Below are 13,820 nucleotides of genomic sequence, written 5' to 3'. Positions count from 1 at the left end.
GATTTTGCAAAATTTTATGTTTTTTGGGTCAAAAATGGGAAAAACCTATTTTTACCCCATAAAACCCCCCGTAAACCCCCGTTCCCATAGCCCGATCATGCTCGTTCTCGAACTCGTTCAAGTTTATCCCGCCATACACCTTCAAACCAAATTTTATCAAAATCGGACAAAAATTACTCAAGTTATCGTGCGGATGGACACACATATATATATAACACACTATTTATAGATATATACAAATTTGAACGAATGGTGTTTTTGGCCTCTGGGGACATCAAAATGAAAAAGTAAATCGGTCCCGGGCCTAGGTCTTACCATGAGACCTACGGTAATAGCTACTTCCCTATAGGGAAATTCGCTAAAAGTACAAATACATAGGCTGAACTTTGCTTTGATCTTCTGGTATATACTGAATATCTCGTATGCTGTGTATTTCTATAAATCAATGTTGTGTTGTAGCTTCAGACAACAAACAGGTAGAAAGATAACCTGCCACCTCCTTGATCTTCGTGTATGTATATGATCTTCTGTCGATGTGTAACTTGACACAACGACATCGTAGACACACAGCTTACAGATTACTTCACAATCAGTTGTTTATATTGTTTGCACTCGATATTCTCCTCTGCGGCTATTGCGATATAAAAATCGATGGTTATATCACAACCGGTAGACGAGTAACCCGACACTACTCAAAGTGCAGCTGCATACAGTCTGCACTCTGTAGTTGCACCGACCCAGTTACTAGTAGTTACTTCTGGTTATGACGTCTTGGACACATCGCTGCCAGAAATCCACTTAATTAGTGTTACTGCTCCACATACACCGTTACACCTGTGTACAGCTATTTGTGTATATGGGGCACCTGTGTGTCTACACAAATACCGCGGACAACGGTCTACACAACAGGTGCGGTTTCATCTGTATTGTGTCTGTGTATTTTGCTCCACTAAACAAGTTGATGGCCAATTTGTAATTTTATCAATGGATATATAGTAATTCAAAAAATGTTACGCCAATAATAGCCTAGTCTAAACTCAAACGAACCAATTAGGCTCAAGACAAGGTATCTATCTATATATTAATAGGCAAGCATGTTTCTTTAAAACCTTTTTTCTCAGCTCGTGTGCATCGCAGGGGAAATCTACGCATACTGTTAGAAAGATATTTGCCTGTAGATGTGCAGAATCCCTTTATAAATTTAAATAGGCTCAAAGATAAGCACAAAAAATGAGTTTAAAAATTTGAAAAAATCTATCTATATATTAATAGGCAAGCATGTTTCTTTAAAACCTTTTTTCTCAGCTCGTGTGCATCGCAGGGGAAATCTACGCATACTGTTAGAAAGATATTTGCCTGTAGATGTGCAGAATCCCTTTATAAATTTAAATAGGCTCAAAGATAAGCACAAAAAATGAGTTTAAAAATTTGAAAAAATTAACATGGATCTTATGCGTTGCTATGCTGGTTACGAAATAACAACGAAATATAAACAGAAAATCAAAACAAATGGAGGAAACTCCAATCGCATGTTTTATTTACAGTGTGGGGTGAAAATAGATAAGTGAGTACATTACATATTTTTGGTCGAGTTTCGACCACTGGACGACCTCTCGTTTTCATAAATGAGTGAAATAATTAACAATGTTCAACAATGGTATCGCGCTGGTCTACTAGTAGTGGTAGAGCGCGGGAATCCGGTGCTCAAGGTAATGGGATCAAATCCCGCATATCACAAATGGATATTAATTGATAATGCTGCGACACCCTCATGGTCTAGCCTGAAATAATCGAAAAAGCAATTCCGTGCTAGAGCCCAAAAATAATTTAACAATAGATACCAACTCGGAATGGATGAGACATCACGATTATTGTTTCATTATTTATTTTGGGATACCAGTTTATTACGGCTGGCAGGAAGGAACATGTTTCAAAAGATAAGCGTTCCGAGACAATTCGTAGGGACAAGATAATACGGACTGTATGGTCATCAAAAGGTTTTCAAACTTTGTACGAAAATATGTTGTACAGAATGTATAGACCTAACCTAAAACGTGCGTTATCAACTCAAGACCACAGAAAACATACTACTATGTTTTCTGTGCTCAAGACCTACGTGTCAACAAATTGGCTCGCTGACGGCTGACGCTGATAGTTCTAAAATGACATTGGAAATAGTAAGAAGTAAATGATAGAGAATTTCAAATTACTATGGCTTGCCGGAAGGAACAGGCTTCTAGCGATAAGCGTTCCAAGTTCCAAGACAATTTGTAGGGATAAAATAACATGGACTGGGAAGGCATCAAATGGTTTTTCAAACTTTGTACGAAAATATGCTGTACAGAATGTATAAACTTCCTAAACAAACGTTCCCGACTCAAGACCTACGTGTCAACGAACTGGCTCGCTGACGGCTGACGCTGATAGTTCTAAAATGACATTGGAAATGGTAAGAAGTAAATTATAGAGAATTTCAAATTACTATGGCTTGCCGGAAGGAACAGGCTTCTAGCGATAAGAGTTCCAAGACAGTCAGTACAGATAAGATAACACGGAATATATTTTCGTAAAACTTTACCCAAAACTTGCTTGGCCTTGATTTAAACGTAAATTAGATGAGTGTGGGTTGGTGAAACGCGTTATGTCGCTTTGTTGCTAAGATCAACTCTTCAGTCAGGACTATTAACGACCAATGATGATCAAGAAAAGCTGAGTCCAATTTCCAACTATCCTAGAACAATTTTATTAGGATCGATCCTGCGCTACTTTCAAAATAGGCCTAAATTGTTCCACGATCCATGTTTGTGTACACAAGAACCAGGAATAATTTAGAATAGCTCTTCCTCATTCAAGATCCAATGGCATATGATAGTTCTGACCACGGCTCTTTACTAACCTTCAAACCTTGGTATACAACAGACCTACTCGTTAAACAGGTTTAGTATCTTCCGACTCCTTCATCTGTTAGTACAGCCTTCCACAGAGAGCAGCAACCGGTTACCATTAAAACTTCGTACAAAATAGCAAAAAAAAAAAAAAACAATAAAATTTCTAGTTAAAAATAAATGAAATCTGTGTTTGAATGTTAATTAACTTTTGCTGTATTGAACTAATGTTTATTACATTATTAGGCGAGATACATTGCGAAGTAAGAGTACTTAAGTAAGTCATGATAAAAAATGGACATACAAGTAGAATAAAATGCAGTTCTTCAATATTTTTGTTACATTGGTTATAAGTCAGAACGAAAACAATATGCTCATTTTGACAACAAGCGTACGTAAAAAACCAAGGTGAATCGAACGAACAGTGAGATTTCATCTAATCTGATTTTACTGTGCCCATGTACAGTGAGGGTCACGTTATTAAAATGATTTGTAGCCAAACAAGGCCAAACAAGATATGGACATAGACAATATAGATGTTTCAACTACCGTAATTTATGAGTACTTGAGAATGTAAAATGTTTGTAGGGTTGAACATATTGAAATGAGAACTATGAATAGGTGTAAAGTAATTTTTTACAAGTCCATCAGAGATTTTAATTTAAATACAATTATATTTTGGTAACTTTACCGTTACCTACGGTACCTATTGAACATAATATTAAAACTGATAAATTAAACTACCCTATGTTGAAAATGAAAGACTTTTATCAGATATGTTTTATTTACGTCTTAGGACGAGTTAGTTTGTTACTTTATTTTTTATATAGAAGAGGTTAGGAATTGTTTCTAAAAGTTAAGTTGCAGGTTAATTTTAGGAAGGGAAGTACCAATTCCAGTAGAAGTCAGTGTTCTACACAATGTGAAACTCCAGTGAAGTTCTGTGTAGAATGGGACCGACCTTCTGAAATAAAGTTTTTAGGGTTTTTAGCGAATTTCCCTATAGGGAAGTAGCTATTACCGTAGGTCTCATGGTAAGACCTAAGCCCGGGACCGATTTACTTTTTCATTTTGATGTCCCCAGAGGCCAAAAACACCATTCGTTCAAATTTTTATATATCTATATATAGAGAGATATATATATATATATGTGTCCATCCGCACGATAACTTGAGTAATTTTTGTCCGATTTTGATAAAATTTGGTTTGAAGGTGTAAGGCGGGATAAACTTGAATGAGTTCGCGAACCAGCATGATCGGACTATGGGAACGGGGGTTTATGGGGGGTTTTATGGGGTAAAAATAGGTTTTTCCCATTTTTTACCCTAAAAACATGAAATTTCACAATTTCTTTTTAAACCATTTTGTAGAGCTTAAAAAAACAAATAATTTAGTATATTGAAGCGTTATTATGCGCCTATTTGTTACGGAGAAAATTAAAAAAAAATGTAATTTTGAAATTCCCATGTTATTCTTATGGAGAATAAGTCAACTGTTGTAGTTTGCTTGTTTATGAACATATTTTGATCGATTTTGGAAAATACTTTTATTTCTTACTAAACTATTATCAATTTATAAAAAAAAAACTTTTTTACCCTCCCTGTTGCAGCAAACCTAAGTACTCGTTAAACTTATTCTATTTAAATAGGAAATAAATGTGCTATTTTTATGGAGGCATTTTAATGTAAATCTCAGGTTAATGGAAATTCGCTTAGTCTGCAGGTTTGCTGCGGCGGGGGTATTATTTGTTTAGGTAAATTTGTATAACAAAATTGGTCGGAAACCCATGTATATATTTCTAACACATTGGAGATTTTTGAGCTAGCAGAATCTCAAAACGAAGAACTAGAGTATAATGGTACAAAATAAGCATTACTACTAAAATAAGCGCCTTCGTCGAGGAGAAAATGTTTGCACACAATGAAACAATCAAGCAATCCAATAGTAAATTAATCTGTCTGACCTAAATACACCTTAGATTACAAAAGATAGCGAACAGCGCTGTAAACCCACGCTGTCCCAGTCTCGCCACAGCATGTCTGCAAGTCTATGAGCCACTCCCCGCATGCATAAGCATGGGATGGGACTGGCAGGGACATTCAGCCTGGAGTAAAGCATGGCATGCTTTGTCAACAGTGCTGGGATACGGATTGAATATGGAAGTCGGAGATTTAAAACTGAATACCGAACTCAATAAAACGAAAAGGAATAAGATAGTTCAGTAAAATCATTGACTACACTACTAGAGAGCCAGTTTAACTGGAAAAAAGCAAACTGGATGTTGTGGCTGGCAGAAGCGTTCGGTGAAAATGAATACAGAACTCGATACCGTGACACGAAGAGGAACACGGTAGGCCTACAAAGCTCTCTAAACACTACACACTACTAGAGAGCCGCTTATACTGGGAAATAGTGAACTACACTATGTCCGGTGTGACGAAAAAGACCCATTGAGATGAATAGATAATAACTGGGACCACTACTCTCTGGTTGAACATTAGAGAAAAGCGTGCCATCAAGGTGGCCGCTTGTTGCAGTGTTTTTGTTGGTAATACCACAGACAATGGAATAAACCATTAACATTAAAGTATTATATTGTCTGTGGTAATACTGTTTTAGTTGGTTGGACTTGTAAAAAATAACTCCATCTGATTGGTTCGAATTCGACAGCTATCCAACCAACCAAAGGCCAACATAACAACACGAAAAACTGAAAAACAGCAAAACAGTGGTACACTTTTTAAACACAGAGTGGTGACTCCAGTTACATTATTCTCTGTTCAGTGTAAAGACAACGTATAATTTACCACCCTTTCTAGATAGATCACAGCACTGGTCCTCAAATGTCAAAACTAGCATGGGTTAGAAACGTTAGCAAACATGCGTTAGCAATTTAGATGGAGTTGATACTCTGTCTGTTTATGGTTCTAGGTTAGGCCAAAGGTCCATATGTTGACGCAAGGTTTAAAGAAGAAACCAAACTCCTCAGTTAGGAAAAAAATAAAAAGAAAGTCAATAGGCTATAGAAGAAAGCTAAGAATTGTTTCGTAACAGAGCCTTACAAAGATTCATGCATATCGTCGTATTGAGGTTAAGAGTTTAACAATTCTTGTTGTAAGTGGCTCTTCATATTAAGAGTCAAGTTATTTATGGTACAGAGCGAAGTACCACCATAACATTAGTTAATGCAACAAAACTACAGTATTTGATTTACTATGCCCTTTGTGTAATTTATTCCGAATCACGTTGTAAGTTGTAATAGGTTAAAAACCATGATACTAATTCTAGTGATGTTTTAACCGTTCAAGTTTTGTGTTACCTGATGAATGAACATTGTGTGGTCAATTCTCGGAGCAAGAGTCATGACGAAATATCAGGTATGATTGTATTCATTGAACAATTTACTATGACCATTTAATTTTAGATAACTAGGGGGCAGTATATGGATGGACCGTGAATAAAAGAATAACTATCCCAAGTATGACAAAACTGTTGATTCCTTCCTTAGAATTATAGCACATAAACTTATTTTAAAGGCTTGATACACACAACCAAACTCCAAAGAATCTTGACACTTTTTAACAGATAAAAGTTAATTTTTGACAGCAGCTAGGAGTTTCCGATTGGTATTGCCATTTAATAACATCATATTTCATATTTCCATCAGCAATAACTTACACAAAACCCAACCTGCATAAATACTGTCACAGAAAAACTAAATCTATTGGAAGTTATTTGCTATCTAAAACATCGTATGGATCACATACACTCGAGTCTGTCCTATGCACGATGCTACACCCAGAATAAAGAAGAGTTTGTATTCACTTGTAAAGGAAGAGTCACCTTCAAACGTGACAAGCAAGTAGAGTACCGTATCTGGAATGCAGTGGCTATTGGCCGTTTAAAGTTTATATACATTGTAATGTAACAGAATATAGAGTATGTGATGAGTAATCAACCATGTAATTTATGATTTTCCAACGAAGAAAGAGAAAGATCCCGCACGAGTGACGTTATCTTTTTCTAACTGAACAACTTAACAGATCATTTGATGGCATCGCACCGTTTCACACAGCGTTGTCGCGCAGTTAAAACCCATTGGCGATTTGCTGGATTTGAACCCAGTTAAACATCTGGGGTACCACATATTGTGTAATTAATGTCAAGAAATACCCCACCGCAGCCCACCTGTAGACTAAACGATTTACCATTTACCTAGTTGGATTTTCACAAAATTCTCCTTTAATTTTCAGATTCCCTTCTTAAATAGCATTAATTTTAATGAGTGAGTACTTAGGTTTGCTACAGCAGGGAAGGTGAGTTTTTTTAAGCCCATATTTTACTCCAATCAATTTTCACCCCATAAAACCCCGTTCCTATAGTCCGATCATACTGGCTCGCGACCTCGTTTAAATAAATGTAGGTTTACATGTATGAATCTAATTTTATTAAAATTTGGTAATTTACTCGCGTTATTGCGCTAACGACACACACATACGTAAATACATATGAATTTGACCGTAATGTCTTTGGCCTCTGGGAACATCAAAACGAAAAAGTAAATCGGACCTTGTCTAAGACTTACTATCAAACCAACGTTAATGGCTTATTCCCTATGGACAATTATCTAAATTGTAATGCTTTATTTCACCCCTACTTATACAGCAATACTCTAACAACATGACAACTTGAACTTAAAGAAGCAACAAGAGCTTTATGTGCCAGTATGGTTTTAGGAAGAGTAAAAATACTAGTGATGCTCTCTTCGCTATGAATAAATATATTTCGGAGTGTATTAACGGAAATGAAAAAGCATTGACTGTGTTCATTGACCTTGCAAAGGCATTTGATTCCATTGATAGAAATATTCTTTTAAATAAAATGGAATGCATCGGAATTCGTGGTTTGGCCCTAAAATGGTTTAGTAGTTATTTGAATAAACGAAGCCAGTTAGTTTCTATTAACAACAATTTTAGCGATATACGTGAAATAGACTATGGAGTTGTCCAGGGCAGTACGCTGGGACCATCCCTTTTTTTAATTTACATAAATAATTTAGACAAACTTCCAATCACAGGAAAGCTCTTTTTATTTGCCGACGACACTGCAGTTATATTCAAAGGTAATACTTGGGACCAAACATTCAATGTAGCGCAAACAGATATGTTCCTTATTCAAAAATGGTTCTCCCAAAATGTATTATCAATGAATGTTTTAAAAACAAAATATATGCCAATTTTCCTCAGACAAAGTAGTAAGCCTCCCACCAACCTCAGACTAGTGATGCATGTTTGTGGAGATCCAGGTGTCTCTACCTGTGGTTGTTTACATTTGGAGAGAGTAGATCATTACAAGTACTTGGGAGTGATATTGGATAGTAGGTTAAGATGGGAACCCCATATTGAATATTTAAAGACAAAACTTAGGAAATTAATTTATGTTTTTAGAAACGTTCGCGAAATTCTTAACATCAATGAAATAAAAATGTTATACTATGCATTTGTCCAATCAGTACTTCAATATGGAATTATAGTATGGGGAGGAGCTAGTAGCAATATTTTAAAGCCTCTGTTTGTCATACAAAAACTAATTATTAAAATAGCTTTTCAATTCAACAGGCGATTCCCTACAAATGTATTATTCAAAAACACTCAATTACTTTCGGTGCGTCAACTTTTTATCAAAACTTTACTTGTATATACCTACTCTAATCAAGATTTGATAGTGACGCCAATCACACATAACTATTCCACCAGAGGAGCTGTAAATGTAGGTATGCAGGTACCCCGAGTTTTCAAGTCTGCAAACCTTACTAATGCTTTTTATATTGCGAATTTTTTGTATAGGAATATACCATCAGAGATTAGAGATCTACAGGTATCTCTTCCAGTTTATAAACGTTCGGTAAGCAGTTGGCTGTCGGAGATTGGGCTCGATCAGTCTGAGACACTTATCGGTTCAGTATACAATACCTAACAATAATTATACACAAGTACAACAAACAATATTTAGCGTACATATATCAGTAACTGCAACTCCATTCACTCGACTACCTTTTATTTAGCATTAACTGTTCCTGTAGCTGTCTCATAGCTTAGTTGTAAATAGTATTTTGATTAATTTAGTTTTAATTTTTTAAGAATATTTCTAATTTGTAATAGAGCTCGTCCCGCGCACAGGTCTTTTACGGCCTATGCGGGACTATTGTTCGTATTTTGTACATGTATATATTGTAAACATTTTTGGAAATAAAGCAGATTTTGATTTTGATTTGATTTGATTCTTTCACGTCGTCACTAAAACCCATAGAGTAATTACAAGTGCAAAAAGCTTCATAAACGTGGAACGGACTGGTTCCGGTAAACATCGAGGGAACTTCCGGTGTAGAGTAATGAAGATAATTGATACCAAGAAGGAAGTGAAGGTCGTACTACTCTCGCGACAAGACACAAGGGGTGGGAACTGGAGGTAATTATAATCAGGTGATGTTAATTTGGCATGGTAAAGCATTTCTATAAGCGTTTAGGTACTAGACATCCTATAATTCCCATATATGAACCAGCTGCCTTTATTCAGTTAGGAAGTTGAAATATTCTATACAAATCAGTATTAAACAAATTTTGTTAATATTGTTAATAAATTTTGTTTGGTTGGCGGTTTCATTTGCCTCTTAGCCCGCCCACACGAGCCACAGAGGCCTGTACATGGTAGAAAAGGGTGAAGCGTACTGATAAAAATGGTGGGCATTAATTGCGCCAACTGACCTGAGTCAGGTAGTCTGGTTTTCCTAAATTGCGCCAACTACTCCAGGGGGCCACCCAATACGCTGCCTTGGGGCCAAGTCCATGGCTCACCAAACCATGAACAAACAAACGATTGGTAACAATCAAACCATTGATTTAGGTGCACTCTGTCAGTAGCTCAATTCTATTTTCTAAAACTGCCGATGTTTGACATAGGAATGGGATAAACAAAAAATCGAAAAAGAACAATGATAAAACCTTATACAACATAGGGTCCATACAGTACAGGACAAACATACGTTTTCTGCCAAAAGGACTCGAGTTACAATAAGTGCTCCTTATTACAAACAATTACTGAACCATTTTAAAGTTCTTCTAAAGATTGAACATCAGGTTTGAAATATGAATGGTGAAACTATTTTGCGAACCAGAAGCATGACGACTGAGAAACAAGGCAGCCATCTTGTTTTGATTGATGCATTCCACATTTATTTTTATTTTATATGAATTTAAGGGCAAACACAAGGATAAAAGACACCTCAATCCTTTTGAATTAGGGATAAGTTCGTAAAGCTGTTCAAAGAAACTGTCTGTACTCCCATCTGGTATACAAAACGTATATTTTTAGTTAACTAAGCGAATACATCTACAGATAAAGAATGGATTCCGAACCACCAGGTTCCTCTAATTACCTGATTGTTGCATGTTGTCTGGTCCATCCTGGCTCCCCTCGACCCGACGTCCTACGCCAACGGACGCCTCCTGAAACAAGAACCAAAGCAATTACAACCAAAATTTACCAATCCCACTAGTATAGTAAAATTATATGCATATACAATATACCATTAACTATACTCGTTTTCAAACAGTATTTTGTAACACGAAAGTACGGTATGTTATTTTAATTGACATTTCATCACATGCTACACCAGTAGTTGTGCGAAGGAGTCAGAACTGTGTTGATACAGCTACATTGTCACAAACTATATAAATGCTTATACAATATACCATGAACTATACTCGTTTTCAAACCGTATTTTGCAACAAAATGTACGTTATTTTACTTATATTCATGAAACGCTAAACAAGTTGTGAGAGGGAGTCAGAATTCTTGATATACGTTATCACAACGTTGGCCTTGGCATTGACAAACGAACCGCCTGTCTCTTTGTGACTACCAGCATTATAAAATGCTACTTGTGTTTTTAACGATCACAACAACGTATTTGTGCCGTAAACAGGTAGTATGAATATTGTTACCTAGATAGAATTGTGTCTTGATATATTGTATTAGGTTTAGTTTGGTTACGTAACGAGAAAATATCGAATCATTCATGAGACCTTAGTAATATTTATAATTATGATAGGCCTACTACTGTTTGTCGCTATTTCTTTAAAAAACGCTCAGGGATTTCATTGGAGAATTTTATTTGGATGAATTGCCTTTTTCTATGTAGGAATGATGGGGAAAATCAGGTTAAATAGAGAAGGCGGTAGAAAAGGAAGGCCTTGAACTTGACCACAAAATGCAAGAAAGCCTAATCCTATCCTACAAGAAATTAGAAAAAGAATTAACGATAGTTTCAAATTGAGAACCAGGGATGGAACAGGCTTATCATCAAAGCCAGGTGACTGGAGTCAAAAACGGTTATGGTGTTTAGTATTGTATTAAGATTATTGAGAACCAGATGAAGCAACTAAAATATGTTAGAGAGCAAAATCACAAAATTCGATATTTTTTAGTTATGGATGTCAACGTAACAAACAAGGCGGAATATCACACAGCAAGAATTTAAGGTAATAAACATTGACTTTTTATGATGTTATGTTAGTTTTTGAGGTTAACGTCATCAAAAGACCCAGTGTGGTAGAAAATTCAAGGTAGGGCATATATTACTTTCCTTTATCAAAAGGTCTTGTTTCACAACGAATAATTGATATTCCACAGTATTCTGAAAGGAGGCGGTTGAACTAGAGTAACCAAAATGGCTTATTTTAGAAACCTGTATGACTTCAAAGAGAGCTTATACAGTAGACTTAATGTTTCGAGCCGCAAGAATAATCAGTCAGCTCTAAGTTCAGTTCTGTACTTATTTTATTGAATACGTTCTTTTAATTGTCAAATTCTACGAAGTAAAACGCAACCCGTTATCTTCCACGATCCTTAGGGGGGCGGGGATTTGAGAAAATCTCTTGTTACCAAGGTTCTGTTCAAAACGTTTTGTAATCGAGGTCCTACTTCTTTTACTCCGATGGTAATAAATCACAAAAATATTTCGAAACACAAACAATTAGTGTTTCTACGCTTGATGGGTTAACTTTAAAATCTTCATCCGTGAAAAATCGAACCCTCCTGGACGCCAAGTAAAGTTTAACGTCCCGAAGACCTTGGCGATCTGGCGCCTTCCCAGAGGGTATATATAGACCCACACCACCACGTGGTCCGAGGATGGACTCGTCCACGTGTGGACGCTCCCGCCAAAAGATCAACCACTGCCTTACAGAATGGAAAAAGTTCAAATAACCTATACAATTTTGGAGGGAATCTTATCAACCACTGCCTTACAGGATGGAAAAAGTTCAAATAACCTATACAATTTTGGAGGGAATCTTATCAACCACTGCCTTACAGAACGGTAAAAGTTAAAATAACCTATACAATTATGGAGGGAATTTTATCAACCACTGCCTTACAGAACGATAAAAGTTAAAATAACCTATACAATTATGGAGGGAATCTTATCAACCACTGCCTTACAGAACGGTAAAAGTTAAAATAACCTATACAATTATGGAGGGAATCTTATCAACCACTGCCTTACAGAACGGTAAATGTTAAAATAACCTATACAATTTTATAGGGAATCTTATCAACCACTGCCTTACAGAATGGGAAAAGTTAAAATAACCTATAAAATTTTAGAGGGAATCTTAAAGTAAATGTATGCGATTTAGTGAGGTTTACGGTTCTCTCATTGAATAGAGGGCTTTTAGAATTAATCAAATAGAGTATACGCATACAACGGGCTAAACAATAAACATGCTTTAAAAACCTTTTTGTTATGTTTTTATACACCAAATTGACCACCCACAGGGGCATACATATCCCCGTGTGCCCTAGTATCTACATCACAGTAAACCCTTATTGCTCCAAGGTAATTGGTAATCCAAGTAATGCGAACTGATAAAATGTTTCAAGGGCCCTTAATATGATGAAAGGCGGTGGCATTCTGGAGATATTTGGATACAATTTCTACCACACATTGAAAGTACTATAAGTCCAAATATGAATGAGGGCGAGAGTATAAAAATTAATAAGAGTATAAGATGCCTAACGAAGGTTTAATTATTTTTAAATGTACAACCTCGATAACAAGACTCTCATGGGGATTATTAAAAAAGAATTGTTATCAAGGTTGACTTCTTATTGAGGTTGGCAATAACATGTGATTCAGGGTAAAATAAATTCAAGGGGACTTGAAAATTACCCTTGTTATCAAGGGTGACTTGTTATCGAGGGTCTTCTTATCGAGGTTCCACATCCACCTATTTATTTAGCTATATTTACTTTTTTATTTGTTTATTAAAAGTATTTTCACAAAGTGTTGTCAAATGGCTGACTAGATTAAGAAAATTTGGTAAAATTCCGGACTATTGAGGGCTTGCAGTACTGCAGATCAATCACCCTTTTAGAATTATTTCGACAATAATAGATTGGCAGGTTTTGTTTCAGTTAGCCAACGAGCTAGAGTGCTAGAGTGACAGAGTGGCAGCGCGATTGAGATATCACACTGGACATGTCAATCTCGTCCGTGATATAGCACCAATCAACCAATTGCCATTGACGCATTGACGTCACGTCAATGTCCACGTCAACTTAATTGACTCCCACAAACGGCTGTCGTCGGCGAGTCAAAACATAGCCATCATCGTTGAAACTGATGAGTAGATAGCAAATATTAATCTCTGCTTTATCATTTACTGTGATTTTGAAACGTCAGTAAATTGTAGTAATGTGTATGTTTGTTTCCTGAACCCGATTATTGTATAAGTGTAGAGATATGGGTTGGGATGTTTAGATTTCAGGTTAAATTAGGTTATAGGGCACGCCTCATTCATAACGTTGCCCACTCGACCAAAGTAGGTTTTTTGATAAGTGTTCCTGGCTAAGGGTAAACCTGGTCTTAATCTG

The 13,820-nt window shown here is 36.2% G+C and overlaps 1 protein-coding gene across 4 annotated transcripts in view; it reads right to left on the bottom strand.

Moving 5' to 3' along the window:
- The window catches only part of LOC128994322 (MAP kinase-interacting serine/threonine-protein kinase 1-like), a 128,346-nt gene that overhangs the window by 78,889 nt on the left and 35,637 nt on the right, over positions 1-13,820 (bottom strand). For all 4 annotated transcript variants that reach the window (XM_054418774.1, XM_054418775.1, XM_054418771.1 and 1 more), the window contains exon 2: positions 10,321-10,390. In XM_054418774.1, the coding sequence (XP_054274749.1) occupies positions 10,321-10,333 (13 nt within the window). In that variant the 5' untranslated portion in view covers positions 10,334-10,390. The remainder of the gene's footprint in view (positions 1-10,320; positions 10,391-13,820) is intronic.

This window comes from Macrosteles quadrilineatus, unplaced genomic scaffold (assembly GCF_028750875.1).
Source record: "Macrosteles quadrilineatus isolate MER2022 unplaced genomic scaffold, UCM_ALF_1.0 Scaffold_5__1_contigs__length_97177068, whole genome shotgun sequence".
In the NCBI taxonomy this organism is placed as follows: domain Eukaryota; kingdom Metazoa; phylum Arthropoda; class Insecta; order Hemiptera; family Cicadellidae; genus Macrosteles; species Macrosteles quadrilineatus.
This window is presented reverse-complemented; position numbering and strand designations above follow the sequence as displayed.